Source organism: Saccopteryx leptura, chromosome 2, assembly GCF_036850995.1.
Source record: "Saccopteryx leptura isolate mSacLep1 chromosome 2, mSacLep1_pri_phased_curated, whole genome shotgun sequence".
Taxonomy (NCBI): Eukaryota; Metazoa; Chordata; class Mammalia; order Chiroptera; family Emballonuridae; genus Saccopteryx; species Saccopteryx leptura.
The window spans coordinates 62,917,486-62,937,016 of NC_089504.1; the positions used below are offsets into that span (position 1 = coordinate 62,917,486).

A 19,531-nucleotide genomic window follows, 5' to 3' on the forward strand; every position below is an offset into this window, starting at 1 on the left:
TTACCTGTTGTTGTACTGGTACCTGCTGTACCACCTGTGTAGGCACTGCTGCTTGACTAGCCACAGATGTCTGTAAAGTCACTGTCGAACCTGTGTCCGACCCAGTCTCTGATGTCTGCATGATGATCTCTGGAATATATTAAAATAGAAATAAAGTTCAAAAAAGCTCCTCTTGCATGACTAACGCCTTTATTTTGTTCTCAATATCCTATACCGAGACTAACTTTTAACTCTCAGAATACTTCTGACCACAACATACTGTCATGATATCCCATGCATATTTATAGTTATTTGACCAACTTTAATATATATACAGAAAATTATTAATCTACATTTTTAAAAATCCCCATTAGTACCTCTTATTATCTTGAGTATATAAAAGATGTACCTCATTGAAATCTACCTTTCTTAGTTAGATCTCATCTGTTATAAATGGTTACAACTATTTACAAACTATAGCCCAAAATTATATCTATGAGATACTCAATTCTCAGAACACAAACCTTAACTATAGGCAAATATGTCATAAAATATACTTTCTGGACACTTTTATAATAAGATTATCAGGATGTCACCAGAGGTGTACAATTCAGAAAAAAACTATTTCTCAGATTCTTTCCAACTTTCAACTTACTATTCACTGATCTAAATAAAAATCAGTATATATCCAAAAGCCAAATGATATACTCTAAACTTAGCCAAAGGGTCAATATCACTATTTTCTTGTTCTGTGACATATGCTACTAAAATCAAAGTTCACTTACATTCTTACACAAAGATAGCCAAACATCAATAATGTATAATATTTTGAAAGATTTAGGGTAAAGCCCCTATTATATAAATGGGTATGTAAAAAAAAAACCCATAAAATACCTTTTGTCATTCACAATTCAAAGTGGCACATTTTTAAGTTCTCTTGTGACTGACAACACAGGATTAAACTGCAGCATGTACTCTAACTGGTTTCTCAGACTTCCTGGCCTTGACATTCCCTCGTGCTACTTATTATAGTGAATAGAATAAATACCAATTTCTTTGCTATTGAGTAGGGATGAGAATTCTAATTTTCTTCCCTAGGGGGAAAAACAATATTTAATTGGTAGGCTAAGATAAAATACTGCATTATGGTTTAAATCTGTGAACAATATGGAGAATATTAATTTTCCCTAAGAAAATTCTGAAAGAACATTTAGTTCTTTCAAGTAGAAAATTAACACCTCTCAGCATCTTTTGTTACAGCATGACCTCTTCCAATTTCCCCCCCCAAACCTTCCTATCAATGCATTCAATTTTACAAATTGACCTCTGAAGACATCTAATCTACTCTTCTTATTTTATAAATGAGAAACTAAAGCCCAAAGAGGTTAAGGGACTTGCTCAAGGTGCCAGGAGTGGACACAGGATTAGGCTTCTCCCCTTTAAATCTGGGCTTATTTTTTATTTCCAAACCTTGACATTGGCATCACTTTTGGTAATTATTCTTATTGTTCTGTTAGTCAAAAGCTTAAACAGCACAATAAACCTTAGCATATACAAAACATATAGCAGTTAACAGCTAACATTGACTTAGTGTTTAACATATCCTAAGGACCCTTCTAAATGTTTTACATGTTAATTCATAAATAAATTAACCCCTGTGACAATCCAATATTGCTAGTACGATTGTAATCTCCATTTACAGATGAGGAACCTCAGGCACACAGAGTAGAGAAGCTCTAGGGTCTTCAACAGAAGGAATGTGATGAAGACTGTGGCTCCCACCCTATTTATTTTGATCAGCTAATGTTCAGCTTCAAAAGATTGTAAATTCATGGGAAGCCTAAGATATAGGTGCTAATTTTTCAAAAGAAGCTAAAAATTTAGATTTTTTTGTGAAATATCTCAAGTAGTGGCTTGTTAACAAAAAAGTAGCACTGATCTCCACGCACTCAACTGAACATACACACCCCTTAGTATAGCATTGAGACCACAGATATGCCCGAACATGTTTGAGAATGACAGTATATATCATACTATATAAAATTCTTGCCTAATTATGCTTACTGAAAGACTATGGTTCTCAAACTCTGGGGAATAAATACATACATTCTGAACCCTATCTGTGCCTACTCTTTTCTATTCTATCACAGAGGGAAAAAATACTCCCTCTTTCAAAAATCAAAAGCCAACATTACATACTTATAGACTATTGATGCCAGTTGTGCTACAGTGGTGGAACTACCATATTAGTAAAAGTAAGGTGGTGCTTTTCTGTAGGGAATGAGGAATGAACCAGATGTTAGGTATTATCTTCAGAGAGGCTTTCTTAGCCCCTCTTCCCAATTGCAAGATAGGCAGTAGCCTCTGTCAGTGAAGTATACAAAAGAGGAACAAAGGGTCAATTATGCCTTCCTCATTAAACTGCTCAATCAAGGGTGGATGATTTCCTGCAGTAAAGGAACTCATACTAAAACTCCTTCCTCTTTCTCTCAATGCTGGCTGGGAACTTTATCTAGACTCTCTCATGTGTCTGTACAATGTATTGCAGACCAGTCTACACAGGTTTTGGTATGTGACCCATACTTTGACTCCTACTATTTTAGACCAGTGGTGGAATTTAAATAATTTAACAACCAGTTCTCTGCCTTAAGGACCATTTTAAGTATAAAAAATGATATACTAAAAGGTACTTTAGCCTGACCTGTGGTGGCGCAGTGGATAAAGTGTCGACCTGGAAATGCTGAGGTCGCCGGTTCGAAACCCTGGGCTTGCCTGGTCAAGGCACATATGGGAGTTGATGCTTCTAGCTCCTCCCCCCTTCTCTCTCTCTGTCTCTCCTCTCTCTCTCTCTCTCTCTCTCTCTCTCTCTCTCTCTCTGTCTCTCCCTCTCCTCTCTAAAATGAATAAATAAAAAATAAAAATAATTTTAAAGGTACTTTATGATTTCATGCATTTAATACTTAAGAATAAAAGAGGCACACAAAACTAGATTACAAGAGTTTTAAAATATTAATGAAAAATATTAAATAATACCTGACAAAAAATAATAAAACTGTTATTTAAGATATTTCCATACTGCTTCTTGATTGGCACCCTCACTTGCAATTTTCTAGCCCAGAAAGGAACTTAAGAGGAAAGTGCTATTTTGGTCCCTTGAGGTTTCACTGGGTTAATAAGGAATATAACTTCCACCTATTGGCTCTCTTCAGAGGACACAGTTGCAGAACAGGAGACAATTGGAAGATGAACCACAGCAATTTTGATGGGCAATGTCTAGAGCAGGGGTCTCAAACTCAACTCAGCATGTGGGCCGCAGAGCAAGATCACAACCCTTCGGCAGGCCGCACTAGGTCTACAAAAGGCAACTGTTACGCAACACTTTTCTCACTGCAGTTGAAAACAAAAAAAAAAAAATCAGTACAACAAGCACAATCGTACATGCAGTTTACTCAGTGTCACAAAACGACCAGAAACTGTAGTTCGCATCACAACTGCTGTTAACTAAGCTAATATCTAGCTAGGATGCTAGAGAAATGAAAAATACAAGTAGGCCCCTAGGCTTACTTAATTTTATCCAAAATATTTTGAACTTCATGGATTAGTCTGCGGGCCACACAAAATAGTTCGGCGGGCTGCCTGCGGCCCGCAGGCTGCGAGTTTGAGACCCCTGGTCTAGAGCCATTCTAATATATTTGTATGACAATGCTAATGAAAAATATTTCATTTCAACCCTGGTTGGATGGCTCAGTTGGTTAAAGCATCATCTGAAGCACAGAGGTTGAGGGTTTGATCCCTGGTCAGGGCATATACAAGAATAGATTGATATTCTATCTCTCTTTCTCTCTCTCTCTTTCTTCTCTCACTAAAATCAATCAAAAAAATTGCTACAGGTGCTTAGAATATGCTGTTGCACAGATGAACATTAAAAAAGAGTAAAGAATGTAAATTTGTGATTTCCACATTGGGCAGCTGCCTAGGCACCCAGCTTAGAGAGAACCCTGATTACAAGTGCCTTTTTAACAACCAGTTTGCCAAATTCAACAAAAAAATTAGGTATCGGTTCTGCTGGACTGGTGCGAATCGGCTAAATCCCACACCACTGTTTTAGATCAAACATAAGAATATAAAGAATGAAGGTCTCTTTAAAAATTAAATGTAGTTTTTAAGCAATTCATAATGATTCTTAATAAACCACCAGAGAGAGTTATGAGAAGCTAAAAGGTATAGATTTGGAAATTGGCAACCTATGGACTATATTAGACTTCACAGATAGGTTTTGACTCAGTTACTACAAGTTAAAATTCTTAATTGCCAACATTTAAAAATCAGAAACTTTGCATTAAAAATCCAATTTCCAGATTCTCTAGAAAAACCTGAAAAGGTAAATCTGTATATGTGTCTTATAGGCAAATTATTAAAATGGTGTGATTCTAAGGTGACCAACTTTTTTACAATGAAAAGGAGGACAAAAACAAATTGAAGAAAACAATATCGTAAATAAAAGATACATTTTATTCATTGCAACAGTAGCACACTATAATATGATAAATGCATAATAAAAACATTTGTAATATTTTATATTGTAATTATGCTTACATGCCTATTAATTTTTAATAATAATTGCAAGAAAAAAGTACTCATTTAGATACAAAAACGTCACATCACACGCAATGGATCGACTCTGCATCGATTGAATATGTAAATTTACAGATTAGTCTTCCAATATCAAAAAGGAGGACATGTAGGAGGGCACTTTTCAAAGGAGGACAGAACTTACAAAAGAAGGACTGTCCTCCTTAAAGGAGGATGACTGGTCACCTCAGTCACTTGTCCGACCACTATACACATTTGAGTTCATGACAACTCATGGGGTAACCAGAAACTTAGTCCTTTCAATCCAGATTGAAAATAGAAAGTTACTTTCTGAATTTAAGACAATACTAATAAATAACATTTACACTGGTTTACATCTTATACAGAAGAGAACATACCCATGCTTTGACCACTCTACTAACAGAAATGTTTAACTAGATGCCTGAAACTATAATTTTACTCATTTTCCAGATGAGTCAACTGAGGCCACAGATGTTAAGTCACTTACCAAAAGTCAAAGAACTGAAAGTAGGAAAAGAAGGTTGAACATAATGCTAAAACTCATGTACTAAACTACTAGACCAAGTTGGAAGTCCTGAGTTTTACAATAGACCTTGTACAAATAGAAGTGAAGAGAATAAAGAAATGCAAACTGGTGAACTTTTAGAATGAGAAGGAAGGATACGAACCTTAACTATTCAAGAGAAGCAACCTTTACTGAACAGAGTAGAAAATAAAGTGGATAGAAAATGATGTTAAGTTTAGAGTCATGGAGAACTTCCCACCTAGCCTCTGGCTCTATGTATATAGCACGTCAAAACTGGCACATAAACCCAAATGTGTCCCAGAACACATTCTCTTTATTCCTGGGTTACTGTTCATCATCTAATCTCCTTGGCTCCTAGATTAATGGGTCACGCCAATTGATAAGAACTTAAGTCTCTCAGTTCTGTTTCCATTTTTCCTTAATACATACAACTTCATTCTCCTCTAATTTCACTATCTTCTTTAACTTTAAGAAAGAGGCTCTTTTTGCTAAGGCCTCATGTCTTAAGAGGGTCTCAATCACATCCCTTTCAGAGAATACCTCAAAAAGTCATAACCATAATTAGTTCTCTCACTTAACAAGCCTTTTCCAGGACCACACAATATATTAAGTGCTTAAAGTATATATATATTATTTAATCCTAGATGAGGGCCCCCCCCCCAGTGGAAGTTATTATTTCCACTTAACAAATGAGAAAATTGAGGCACAAACTGATTAAATAAATTGCTAAAAGCCACACAGCTAGTAGGGGAAGAGCCAAAATTCAAACCTAGTTTGTAGAACACTCCCAAAGTCCATTATGTCACCACTGTGTACTGTATATTTATTTTGCAGTATGTTGACAAGGGCTCCAAATGTAAAGTTAGAGACTACTGGTCAGAACAGCAAAATCTCTGGGATTTTCAATCAATTGTATTCGATCTGTACTTCCAATAACAGTGGAGAGACATCTCTTCTCTCTCTGACATTGAAATAAGGAAGTATTCTCTCGCTTTCTACTGAGGCCACAATAAAACACAATAATAAGCATTTTCCCAGAGGCATTTGAACTGTTTAATTGTGAAGACATGATTTAACAGCAGATCAATTAGAATGTTAGAGCATGTTTGAGAAATATAACCTCCCGACAATTTTTGCTCAACAGATCATTTAAATCCACTAACACATTCAGAGTATTCTGGTAGTTTTTCAACATTTCTGCAGAGCAAGGATCATCACACAATGGTCCTGTCTTAGCCTGCTTTACTTGTAGGTTTTATTTTAGACCCAGCATAAAGGTCTGTGTATATTTGAGGTGTTCCCATTCATCTAGCAGTGGTTTCTAGTGCTTTGTTTATGTTTGGGAGTAATTTGGTTAGTTTAGTTCCTTCACAGCCTCCTTTCAAGTGATATTTGTTTATCAGCCACAAATGTAGTCACATTAATTCATTCTCATAAGCTAAATAAACCCCTGCAGTTTGTCCATGATGAGGCCCATATGTAAATGAGTTGTATATTCTTGCAGGAGAGACTTGCACAATTTCAGTCTAGTCATCCTTGCCTAATGTGGCTGTCAGGTGTGTCAAGAGCAACAGATGCTTGCTTGACAAAGGACCTTTTTATTCTGGCTAATTAAGCAGTTGGACACACCCGCCTGTTAACGGTTCTGTTTTGTACAGCCAGCTCTGGCTGAATCATGTGAATCTACAGCTAAATAGGCCACATTTTGAAAGAAGGCTAATTAACCCCTAGGAGAAGGAAAAGAATATTGAAAAAACCCAGCTGCTGAATGCGACAAGATTAGCATTTCTTCAACCTGATGGGCAAAACCTAGGCAAAGCAAATGTGTTTGGAACAAACATGCATTATTGCAAGTTTAAAGGCATTCAAATGTTCTTTGTGGAACTTCCTGAAGATTATTTAATACACTCAAATTCACAGTTGGATTCCTTTTATCACACACAATGTACATGCCAGATTAAATGGTCTAATAGTTTGACCTAATCAATTACTTATCAAACAGAACTATATAACTTCTAGCTTAAAAATAGGTAGCATGCACCTAACTTTTATTGAAGTTTTCCGTCCTGAAATAATTTGCTCTCCAAGAAAACAAAGTCTGCAAACTTTAGTTCTACTATACCAACTGTCTTATTTTTATACTGAGGAAAGTAACAGGTTTTAATTCAGTATAGGAAATAAAGACTTGTAATGTAATTTTCAAATGCAACAGAGAATTTCCTTTCTTTTTCCTTAGTAAAGAAAAATAAATATGCTAATTCCAATTCCTACTTGAAGCAAAATAAACAAAATTTGATGATAGTTGTTTAGTAGATGTAGTAAAATATGATATTCAAGAATAAATTATTTCCTTAGAAACCTGATTCAACATAAGAATAAATTAATGCTAAATACAAGAAAAAAATTTTGTCATAATTTAAAGTTACTATTTTTGAAATACAGAATAAAGAATTTAACACTTATGTGCTTTTACAAGAGAAACATCTCAAATCATAACTAAAGTATTTTTGCAGCATAAAATTTTTATTACAACTCTGATTAAATATTAACATTATTAAATATTAGAAAATAAATTTTAATATACATAAGGCTTTAGCAATTAAAATCTCTATTAAAATTAGACAACTAAAATGAGTCATGTTTTTTAGGGGGAAAGTTGCTAGCATATACTTTCCTGAGCATAAAATTAATATAAAATACATACATTTCTGACTCTTCTGGATTAGATGATAAAAATATTAAAATTATCCTAATTCTTTAAAAAAATTAAAAATAGTAAGCAACTTTCAAAGTTTATATAATGTAAATTAACAGGGCATTATAGAAATTTCATATATATGGTTAAGTAATCATAATAAATTTAATTTTTTTAAACTTTGACAAAAATATACTGAGCTTATTAATTTATCTACAAATGTAAAACACATGGACTTGTTTTTCCCCCACTTCACTTCATACAAATGAAAAACAAATGGTTAAGCTACAAATTGTCAGACTTTTTAACTTAAAGTCTTTGAAAAGATTATTCATTGTAAAACACAAGGTTTTATCAAAACAATAAATCAACTGAAGGGATGTGAAAAAAAATTCACGATTTTCTATCTATGTTATAAAAGCTATGCCTCCTTATTTAGGTTTGATGTTGTAATCCTCATAACTGTGTACAGTTAATCTTTTGTACCAAACTGATCAGCAGAGCAATGATGGAATGATAATAGTGTTGTAGACTGTTCAGCAGTCATCTTCCTGTGAAAACTGATGACAGTGATTAATGATGGAGACGATTAACCAGCACAGTGGTAACAGACACAGTTGCCTGGGTAACTTTTTTCACTTTTCAAACAAAGGTTTTCTCTTATTTCTAAGGTGACCAATTGTCCTCCTTTAGGGAGGACAGTCTTTTGTAAGTTCCGTCCTCCCTCGAAAAGTGTCCTCCTACATGTCCTCCTTTTTGATATTGGAAACTAATCTGTTCATATTCGATCGATGCAGAGTTGATCCATTGCATGTGGTGTGATATATTTGGATCTATATGAGTACTTTTTTCTTACATTATTACTAAAAATGAACAGGCATGTAAACATAATTACAATATAAAATATTACAAATGTTTTTATTATGCATTTATTATATTATAGTGTATTATTGTTGCAATGGATAAAATGTTTCTTTTATTTACGATATTGTTTTCTTCAATTTGTTTTTGTCCTCCTTTTCATCATAAAAAAGCTGGTTACCTTATTATTTCTCACCTTGACTCAGAATATATTGTAAAAATGTTTCTTTAAAGAAGAAAAATAAAATTACTTTAAGCTAGTAGCATATTATTGAAGTCAAACTCCTGAAGTGATGTAAGAATTATTTATTTTTAGTTAGCAAGAGAAGCTGTTGTCAGGCACGTAAGTAGTTTTGGGAAAATAAGAACCAATTGCTTGTCCAGCTACTGCTGGTGCCGTCCAGTTTATTCTCTCACTCATGTTCATGAATTAATAGGTAAATCAGTCTTATCTAGATCACATAAGCTAAAAATGGCAGTGCTCAGGTAACAGCTAAGAGAAAAGTAAAACCAACCAAACAGAAACTTCTAAGTGTCCTACACTCTTTCCTAGTGAAAGGAGGGTCTGTGATAAAAATGATAAAATATACAGAAATACTCTTAGGCAAAATCTATGAGACAAAGCTATAAATGTTTTCCCCTACTGGTCAATCCACGTCTAAATGTGCCCAAAAACTACTGGATGGAGCATTTAATGATCATAGCACTTAAAATCGAAAGATGATGAACCATGAGCATTTTGATAAATCTATATTCATTATTAGAGATAGTAATAAGACTGGCTACCATCTACTGAGCACTTACTATGTGATAGATACTTTGCATACATTTCATCTTAATCACATCTATGAAGTATATATTCCCATTTTATAGTAAAGAATAAGGTTTAGAGATTCAGTAACTTGCCCAGTGTCACAGAACTATTAAGACAGAAAGCCAGGATTCATATCTAAGTCTGTCTAACTAGAACAATGGTACCCTGTCATTGGACCCTAGTCAGCTACACAAATAGAATCAGTGAAGATATTTTAGCTAAATCAACTTTAAGCCTGACCTGTGGTGGCGCAGTGGATAAAGCCTCGACCTGGAAATGCTGAGGTCACCGGTTTGAAACCCTGGGCATGCCTGGTTAAGGCACATATGGGAGTTGATGCTTCCTGCTCCTCCCCCCTTCTCTCTCTCTGTCTCTCTCTCTCCTCTCTCTCTCTCTCTCTCCTTTCTAAAATGAATAAATAAAATAAAAATTAAAAAAAAGAATACCTGAATTAAAAAAAAATCAACTTTAAAAGGGATAAAGTAGTGTATGAAGACGTGGGGCAGTAAGAAAGAATTATAATTTTTTTCCTCTCTCTTTTACCTTTTTTATTGAACTTATTGGGGTGACATTGGTTTATAAAATTATTTAGGTTTCAAGTGTACAATTCTTTGATACATTATTTGTATACTGGATTGTGTGTTCACCATCCCAAGTCAAATCTCCTTCCATCACCATCTATCTCCCCTCTACTCTCCACATGACTTGCAAATATGCACTGTACTATATCTAATATGTAATCAATATACTCTTTTCTGAAGTAATCAAATCTCTAATTTTTATGATATAGAAAAGCATATCATGGGTTAAAAGACAGCTGCATGAATCTGTGTTCAAAAAATATTTTATAGATAAAAGAAGAAATAATAGAAAGACTCATTTGCTTTCAAAAAATTAAATTTGTCTTAAAAAAGTCAAACAAGGGCCCAGTATAATGAATGTGTATGCTATTGTCCACACAATAAAATTTTTTCTATATACCTTTCTTGTTTTTTAAATATATTTTAAACCATTTTTTAAATTATCCAAAAGACATACATTATTATATTTGCTCCAGGCATATACCCTAGTGATTAGACATTACATAACTTACTAAGTGATCATCCCTAAATATCTCACACCCATCCAGCACCATACACAATTATTAGAATATTGTTGACTATAATTTCTATGAGGTACTTGACATTCCCCTGACTATTCTGCAATAACAAATTTTTCTTCTTAATCCTGCAAATTTTTCAGCCATTCCACTAATCCCACACACATCTGGCAACCTTAAAAAGTTCTCTGTATCCAGGAGTCCATTTCTGTTCTGCTAGTTTGGTTTATTTTGTTATTTAAATTCAATTGTGGATAGATATGTATTTATTGCCATTTTACTGTTCGTATTCTTTATCTTTATCTTTTTTTCTTCTTCTTAGAAAAGACCCTTTAATATTTTTTATAATGCTGGTTTGGTGTTGATAAACTTCTTTAGCTTTTTCTCATCTGGGAAGTTATCTGTTCTTTGATTCTAAATGATAGCTTTACTGGGTACAGTAATCTTGGTTGTAGGTCCTTGCTTTTCATCACTTTAAGTATTTCTTGCTACTACCTTATAGCCTGCAAAGTTTGTGTTGAGATATCAGCTAACCGTCTTATAGGAGTTCTCTTGTAGATAACTAACTGCATTTCTCTTGCTGCTTTTAAGATGCTCTCCTTGTCTTTAATTGCATTTTAATTATGATGTGTCTTGGTGTGGGTGTGGGCCTCTTTGGCTTCTTGTTTGTAACTCTCTGTACTTCCTGGAATTGTAAGTTTATTTCCTTCACCAAGTTAGAGAAGTTTTCTGTCATTATTCAAATAGGTTTTCAATTCCTGCTCTCTTCTCCTCCTGGCACCCCCATGATGCAAGGTTAGTACACTTAGATTTTTTCTTTCTTTTTGCTGTTCTGACTGGGTGGTTTTTGCTTTCTTATATTCCAAATCTCTGATTTTATTCTCAGCTTCAACTAGTCTACTGTGGATTCCCTGTAAATATTTCTTCCTTTCAGTTAGTGCATACTTCATTTCTGACTGCTCCTTTCTTTCGCTGTTGAGGTTCTCACTAAGGTCAAAGAGCATCCTTATAACTAGTGTTTTGAATTCCTGATGTACATTGCCTGCTCTATTTTGTTTTTTTCTTTTCTGCCATTTTGTTCTGGTCTTTCACTTGAGAGATGTTTCTTTGTCTCCTCGTTTTGGCAGTGTCTCTGTGTTTGTTTCTATGTATTCAGTAGAGTTGCTGTTTCCCAGGCTTGGTAGAGTGGCCTAAAATAGTAGGTGTTCTGCAGGGTCCAGTGGCACAGCCTCCCTGATCACTCAAGCTGAGCACTCAAAGTACACCCATCATGTGAGCTGTGTACATCCTCCTCCAGTAGTTGAGTCTTGATTCCTGTTAGCACAACAATGGGAGGGACTTACCCCCCAGGCCAATCAGCTGCAAGAACTAGCTGCTGACACTGATCACTGACCTCTGACCATTGTGGAGGACCAATTATATAGGGGCTGACCCCAGATAGCAGAATTTACTTCAGCAGGGTTCTGGTGCCCCGAGTCCGTCCCTTGAGTGTGTCACTTGTTTGGATGTTGGTGCTTCAATGTGTTCTGATGCTGTCCAATGAGTGCGCTGGCTTTGGGGCTTCCCAAGAGGTGTAGACCAAGGTCAGCCACTACCTGTGTTCTTCCCGGGGACACACAACATGAGCTACAAAGCAATCTGCCAATGGCTGCCATTTGTGGTGGGCCTGGGAGGTATCCAGGCAAGGTTAAGCTGCAAATCAAGGCTGGCTGCTGCTAGTGCCAGGCCTGGGATCACTTAACGTCATGTACAGGGCACACTGAGGACAGATATTGTTTGTTTGAGAGACTTCAGGTATCTGAACCATGAGCCATTCCTATGGAAAAGCCACTGGAAACCCCTTGAGTGGAGCATCAGGGAATCACCAAGGTAGAGAAAACTGTGTGAGACAGGTTGATGAAATCTCAGATTTAATGCCTGCCTGCCATTTCTGTATGAGGAAGGCTCATCAAATAAACAATGGCCTCTGCCAGCACTTCTATCTAGGAGAAAGCTACCCCTCCAACTCTCATCTTGATGCCAGAAAATTCATTTCCTCTCCATATGTCCCTGGTGCCTTTGAGCTACTGCCCAGCACTGCAGCTCAAATCAAGCGATTCCAAGTAAGTCCATGCACAAGCCCTTTAAGAGGAACTGCTTGGGACTCCAGCAGCCCTCTATCTCCTTTAGCCTCAATCCCACTGCTATTTACAGCCAAAAGTTATGGGGACTTCTATTCCTGGCACTAGAATCCTAGACTGGGGAACCTGGTATGAGGCTGGGACCTCTCACTCCTCAGGGAACACTCACAGCTGCTATGATATCCCTCCTAATTTTTATCACCACAGGTAGGTGTGTGTGTGTGTTGAGAGGGCAGCCCATTCCACATCTGTGCTCCTCCTACCATATCTTCTTCTGAATTCCCTAGTTGTAGGACTTCTATTCAGTCTGATTTCAGGAGGTTCTAAATAATGGTTGTTCAGTAGTTTAGTTGTAGTTCTGATGTAGTTGTGGGAGGAGGCAAGTATGGCATTTACCTATGCCACCATCTTAACCAGAAGTCCCTTGTTTCTTTTTCTTTTTATAAAAGTGGAGAATAGAGCCTTTTGCAGTTCCTAACTATTCTAATGACAGGCCCAAAGAGATCAACATATTTAAAAGAAAATAATACTGTATAATAATATTGCTAATAATAGAAATAATATACCCCCCTTTAAATATACAGTATCATAAAGAACTGAATTCTCATTACTGCCATTTTAATGAATGTGGTTGTGCATAAACTTGAAAAAAATCTATTCACACACATCAATTCTAAAAACACTTGCAGTAAAACATAATGCTTTTAATCAAATGAAATTTTTATACTGACTTTCATTCTAAAATGCATACATATAGACTTGAAATAATGACTTGGCCAAAGGATGAAAATTAAATCAGATTAAGGATTCTAGCAAGTTTGTACACTCACAAAATTATATTAAAAATTTTTCCTTTAAAAATCAGTAGTCCTTGAAATAAGTCAATTGCAGTGAGTTGATTTATTCTTTTGGAGCTTATTTTATGGGAATTGGTAATGCACTCTATGTATGGCAGTGTTTTTCAACTGCTGGTCCATGGACTGGTCCACCAGAAATTTTGTGCAGTCTGTGAAAAAGTTAATAACCTTGATGTTGTGTGAACATTATAGACCCAACTATATTAGTTAAATTTGCTTATGCTCAGGTGATACTTAGCAGTCCCCCAAATAATTCTCCTATTTCTACTGGTTCCCAAACATAAAAAGACTGAAAACCACTGATGTATGGCTATCCTTTCAACTCAGTCTAAAGCATTTTCTTGGCTCTAAAAATAATGGTTTCTTCTAAGCAGCTTATTTTAGAATATCTCATAAAAATCTGGTTAAGTATACCCATAATTAGGGTTATTAACATTGCTTAGAATCAATTATAAGTTCTCTATGTAATGTTTTATATAAATGTTAAGTTTTACATAATGAGCTTTATTTTCCACTCTTACTTCTCTTACATCTTGATGGTCTCCCCAGGGTCCTAAGAGGGGACAGACTCTTTATCCCTCAAAATACATAAATAGTGACTGTTCTATCCAATCATTCTTTTTTATTACCAAACATTTTCCTTTCATCTCCTAAATCTAATCAATTGCTGAGTCCAGTGATTCTGCTTCTTAATATCTCTTAAAAAAATCTATTCACATATCTTTATCTCTCTAGCTCACTAGAGTTCAGGCCACTCCTTTCATTAGGTCCCAATACCCTCAAGATAAACTGCAAATCATGTAACAGAGCTTATAAAACTCTTAATATAGCTCCTGCCTACTATCCACCTTCCAAAGAGTATATACAACTTAGCCATATTGAATACTACTCATTCTACAAAGTTGGGTCCTTTGAATAAAGAATTCCTTCTGACTGAAACAATTTTTCATTTCTACCTCCTCTCATCTTTACTTCATCTTTCAGCTCTCAGGATAAATTCCACTTCCCCATATAGCCTCCCAAACGACCACTTTTCCCTTCTTCTTAACAAATCTGGGTCTGGTGTCTTATCTTTTATTCAGTGCACAATTATCATACTGTAGTGTAACTGCCTCTCCATCAGTTTATAAACACTATGAGCACATGGACTATCTTTTTCCACTTACAAATATGCAATAGTGCCTAACACAGAGAGGATCTTCAATATACTATATGAACAAATGAATCTCTAAGGGGATGGAGTTTAAGACCCTGATGAAACATTACTATTAGAGTATGCTAAATCAGAGGCATATAACATTTTAAAATTCTGTATAATGTTTTATTAGAGCCATTCCAATTAAATTATTCATTATGAATTTTTCTCTTAATTTTCTAATATGACTTCATATTCAATTCCCATTATGTCAGGATTTTACAACTCCCACATTCCAAGATTAATAAACCTCAACAGATTTTGTGTGGAATTTTTTATAAAGAAACAAGGATTAAATACACCCAAATGAGCAAATTAAGTCTTCCGCTATTCCTCTTACCCTCCTGACACATTAGTTACTGTGTTTTAATAAGAATACCCAATTCACTGAATTGTGGATTCAGATCCAATGCTCTAATCATGTCATCTTAATGGCCGAGTAGGCTTCCTTTGTTTTTATGAGACAGAAGTACTCAGGAAAACCTAGCTGAAATGCTGAGAACAAGTAATTAGCCTAATAGTAATTGTTCTAACTTCATCATTAATTAACCACTTAAAATTTTTTGAGCTTGGCCACATTCAACTGACAATCTTCTATGTTCTCTTAACAATCAATGGAACTTTTCACACAGGAAAAAGTGGTAGTAAGTAGCCTTAAGTTACAAATTAGTTAACATGTTTATGTAAGGATTTTACATGCATTATTTCATCTGTACAGAAATCCTGTGAGGTAAGTACTATATCATTATCCCATTTTCATGAGTAAAAAAAACTTACCCATAAGGCTCAAAGCTTATATAACTATGAGCCCCAAGGTCACACAGCTAGAAAAGGTCAGAGTGAGGACTCGAATATATTACACCATCTACAGAACTAGGTTTCAGGAGCAAAAAAATAATTTTTTTTCTTTCTTTTTTCAACTCAGCCATATGCTGTATTAGGCTTATGACAATTTAAATGTTTTACAGACCAAACATTATGTAGTCCTGTCTAAAGTAGCAGTCTTTTTTACATTTTTAATCCACATTATATGAATTAAGACATGCTGAATTTTTTTTTAACCAAGTTACTAGTTTTCCATATGTGGTTACCCTCTAAAAAAACCTTAATTTTATTCCCATCAATGCAGAGTATCTGACAAAATGGCTGTCTATTCTATTCTGTAGATCTCAGCAAAGACTAATTAAAAATTCTGAATTTATGGGTTCAAAACTATCAACACAGATAGGCTTGTTGGAATTTAAATCAGGACTCAAAAAATGTTTTAAAAGTATAACACTTTTTCTTACTAAAATCTTGGAGTTGAGCTCTCAGGTTCCCACCATCAATTCCACTTCTAAAGGAATACGAATGACTGGCTTTGTCTTCTCAGATGCCAAGAGGAAGGACAGTTTCAACTAGTTAATTCTCAAAAACAAGTGGATTTGAGGTCTTCAGCATAGCTGCCAGTGGTTGGTGCTCCCTGACCTTTACAGACAGTTACCACTGCCTTCAGCAAATCCAAAATAAGTACATTCAACTCCACTACCTAATGCCACTGCAATGAAGGGCATTGATGGAGAAGCATGCAGAGCTCTAAGGAAGAATACAGGCCACAGATAGTGTTCAGGGAAACCAAGCTCCACAGCAACACTCTAGCATAGCCCTCTAACCCAACTACCATATTCATTCCTGCTTGAGCACAGAACCAACTTTCCTTGATATACACCAAGTAATTTAACATATATCTGATCTATTTTTTTGTTGTTGTTTCAATCAAATACTCATATGAGACATATTTTGCTACAGTGATCAAAAGAACAGGAAAAAGTAAAAATTTCTCCATTCTCCCTCAGACCTTTTATTATACTTCTTCAATATTTCAATCTGTATTGTGGTAGCATTCTCTTCTCTCTCTCTCTCTCTCTCTTTCTCTCTCTCTCTCTCTCTCTCTCTCTCTCTCTCTCTCTCACACACACACACACACACACACACACACACACACCCAAAAGCACATACACAGAGGCAGAAGACTTCAAATGGTGGTAGCTATATCACACACACACACACAAAAGCACAGAGGCAAACGACTTTTCAAATGGTTCCAACTGTGACTCTAAGGTGTGGCTGAGGACAAAAATACTATAATTCCAAAGACAGTAGAGCACTTCCAAGTTTCACTGTCTCCCACCCCTGGCAGGTGGTGAACAGGGTATGACATCACCAGATCTACTCTGCCAAAAATCAACTTGCTAAGATCATTTTGCCATATGGCCAATTTGACAAATTGACCAACTTACTGAAAACTATTTTTATTGATTTTTTGAGAGAAAGAGAGAGAGAAAGATAGTGAGAGCGAGAATGAAGAGAGATGAGAAGCATCAACTCATAGTTGCTTCACTTTGGTTGTTTCTTAATTGCTTCTCATATGTGCCTTGACCTGAGGAGCTCAGGCCAAGCCAGTGACCCCTTACTCAAGCCAGCAAACTTGAGTTTCAAGACAGTGTCATTTGTCCTCAAGCCAATAACTTTGGGATCATGTCACTGATCTCACACTCAAGCCAGCAACCTCATGCTCAAGCTGGTAACTTAGGTTTCAAACCAAGGGCCTCAGCATCCAGGGTCGTCGGTCTATCCACTGAGCCACCATCAGTCAGGTGAAAACCTATTTTTAAACTATGTATACTGATGAGATAATTTGTATTAAGTGAAAGTTTTAAAGAGCCTTTGAAGATTCTTTGATGCTTATGTTGATGAGTTTAAGGTTTTAATTTACCTGAAATGTTACTACAAGTCAGCACAGTACCCTACTATATAACTATATCGTTATATAACTGTATTCTGGAATTCTGTCTTTCTCTGGACCAATAACTTTTAAGAATTTGTTCATTTTAAATCAAAGGGTTTTGCATGTTTGAATGCCATGGAGTTATAAATAATAATAGGAAAAGTTTCTTTCAACACATTTTCATCTACTAATGAATTCTATACTCTTAATTCACAAATTTGTCAACAAGTCAACTAGATGAACATGTTGCTTCTGTCTTAAGCAACTGAAAGGCCATCAGTATATGAAATATCAATGATAGATCTGGCACTCAGCTGCATTGTACTGATACATATTTCTGTTGCAAGTGTGTCTGTGGTAAAGTTGCTATGAAAAATTAAAACTAATATTTCCCACCAAAAATTTCAAAAGCTTCTGCAATTTTTTAATGCAGTGTGATTTGTGATAAACTTTATAGAAAGTTAATAGAAATGTATTTTGAGCAAATCATAATATAGAAAACTGGTTCTTGGCAAATTTAACAGAATGACTAGTCAGTTAATTTATATTTAAGCAGAGTGCTTTTAGGTGAACTGCTGATTCAGTAAATTGACCACTCAAAAATTTGGGTGTAGGGGTAGTTGTAATAATATGTTTTCAGATAATTGACCAATTTCCCAAAATCACAGCATTTTAAGGTAGAAAAGTATCCAAGAGATTATCTAATTCAGGCCTTTATTTCACAGGGAATCTAAGACCTATAAACCAAATGGATCCATTAGTTAGTATTATTACTGACATTAGAACTCAGTACTCCTAATTCTCCATCAATAGCTCTTTTAACAGACTACAGGGTTTATAAATAACACAAGAAAAAAGGAAGGCACTCAAAGAGAAGTAGGAAGGCCTGCCAAAGTGCTTATACAAGGAAAGAAACACTCATAACATAGAGAATGCAATCCTAAAATAAGAGGTTCTCTTAGATGTTTCCAAGTTTCTTTCTCAAATAAATGAATAAGACACTGTTTCAGAGTGTTTATCAAGACTAAGGCAATCATTGTGTGTATGTGGAGGTATCAACTAAAATGGCTCACTGGGTTTTATATTCTATAGGGATTCTGCATCATCTTGCAAGATTGTTGTGTGTTTTTTCCTCAGACACATGAAGTACCTTGCTCTAGTTTCAATATTTTGTTATTAGATAGAGTAAGTACCTGAGTGGTTCAGACTAGCAAATTTTATTACGTCATCTTCATATGTAACCTATAATAAACAAACTATGCTTCTTTATGTGTTCATAGTGATATAAAGAAACTGAAATGCCTCATTTCTAGTTTTCCAGGAATGAGGGGGAAGGTAAAATTCAACTACACTGTAATTGCCACCAAAATAAACAGGGATAAGATTTTTGAATTTTCACTTGCAGCAAATAAGTGCAATTTTGGGGTGTGAGACAGAAACCTTTTAAATATAATGGTTTAACAGCTTTCCTAAGGTGCACTTTTCACTGTCAAACATCATGAAATGCTCAAAAGGTTAATTAGTTTTAGATTGCAGGTTTATAAGCCTTCTACAACTTGTACTATTTATCCATGTTAAAATGATTTTGTAGTTACCTCTTACATATGTTCATGCTTTATTTTTAAAGATTTAAAAATTATTTTGAACAAGTATAACTCTGAAACTAACCCTATTGCTTGGTTTCCTCAATCCTCTGATGCATACTGTTGTTTTTATTAGCTTACAAGTTTTCTATGCTTAATTTAGAGAGTAGTACATCTGCAATATTGAAGGATATTAAAGCAATGTAGCAGCAAAGATCTCCCAATATAACCTACTCAAAATTTATATTTTTATATAACCTTCCTTATGAAGGTAATATAAGTGATTTTCTTGTTATAACAAAACAGTGAACTAACATTTACATATTATATTCAAAGCCATATACAAATATGGGTTTATTACTTCTCATGGTTCCATTGAGTCATTTTTCACACAAATCAGATTTATAATAATGGTGTTTTC

At 35.2% G+C, this 19,531-nt stretch overlaps 1 protein-coding gene across 4 annotated transcripts in view; it reads right to left on the minus strand.

The window, feature by feature from the left end:
- Nucleotides 1–19,531, minus strand: part of RFX3 (regulatory factor X3) — a 317,044-nt gene that overhangs the window by 175,061 nt on the left and 122,452 nt on the right. For all 4 annotated transcript variants that reach the window (XM_066368076.1, XM_066368075.1, XM_066368072.1 and 1 more), the window contains exon 2: nt 5–129. In XM_066368076.1, the coding sequence (XP_066224173.1) occupies nt 5–121 (117 nt within the window). In that variant the 5' untranslated portion in view covers nt 122–129. The remainder of the gene's footprint in view (nt 1–4; nt 130–19,531) is intronic.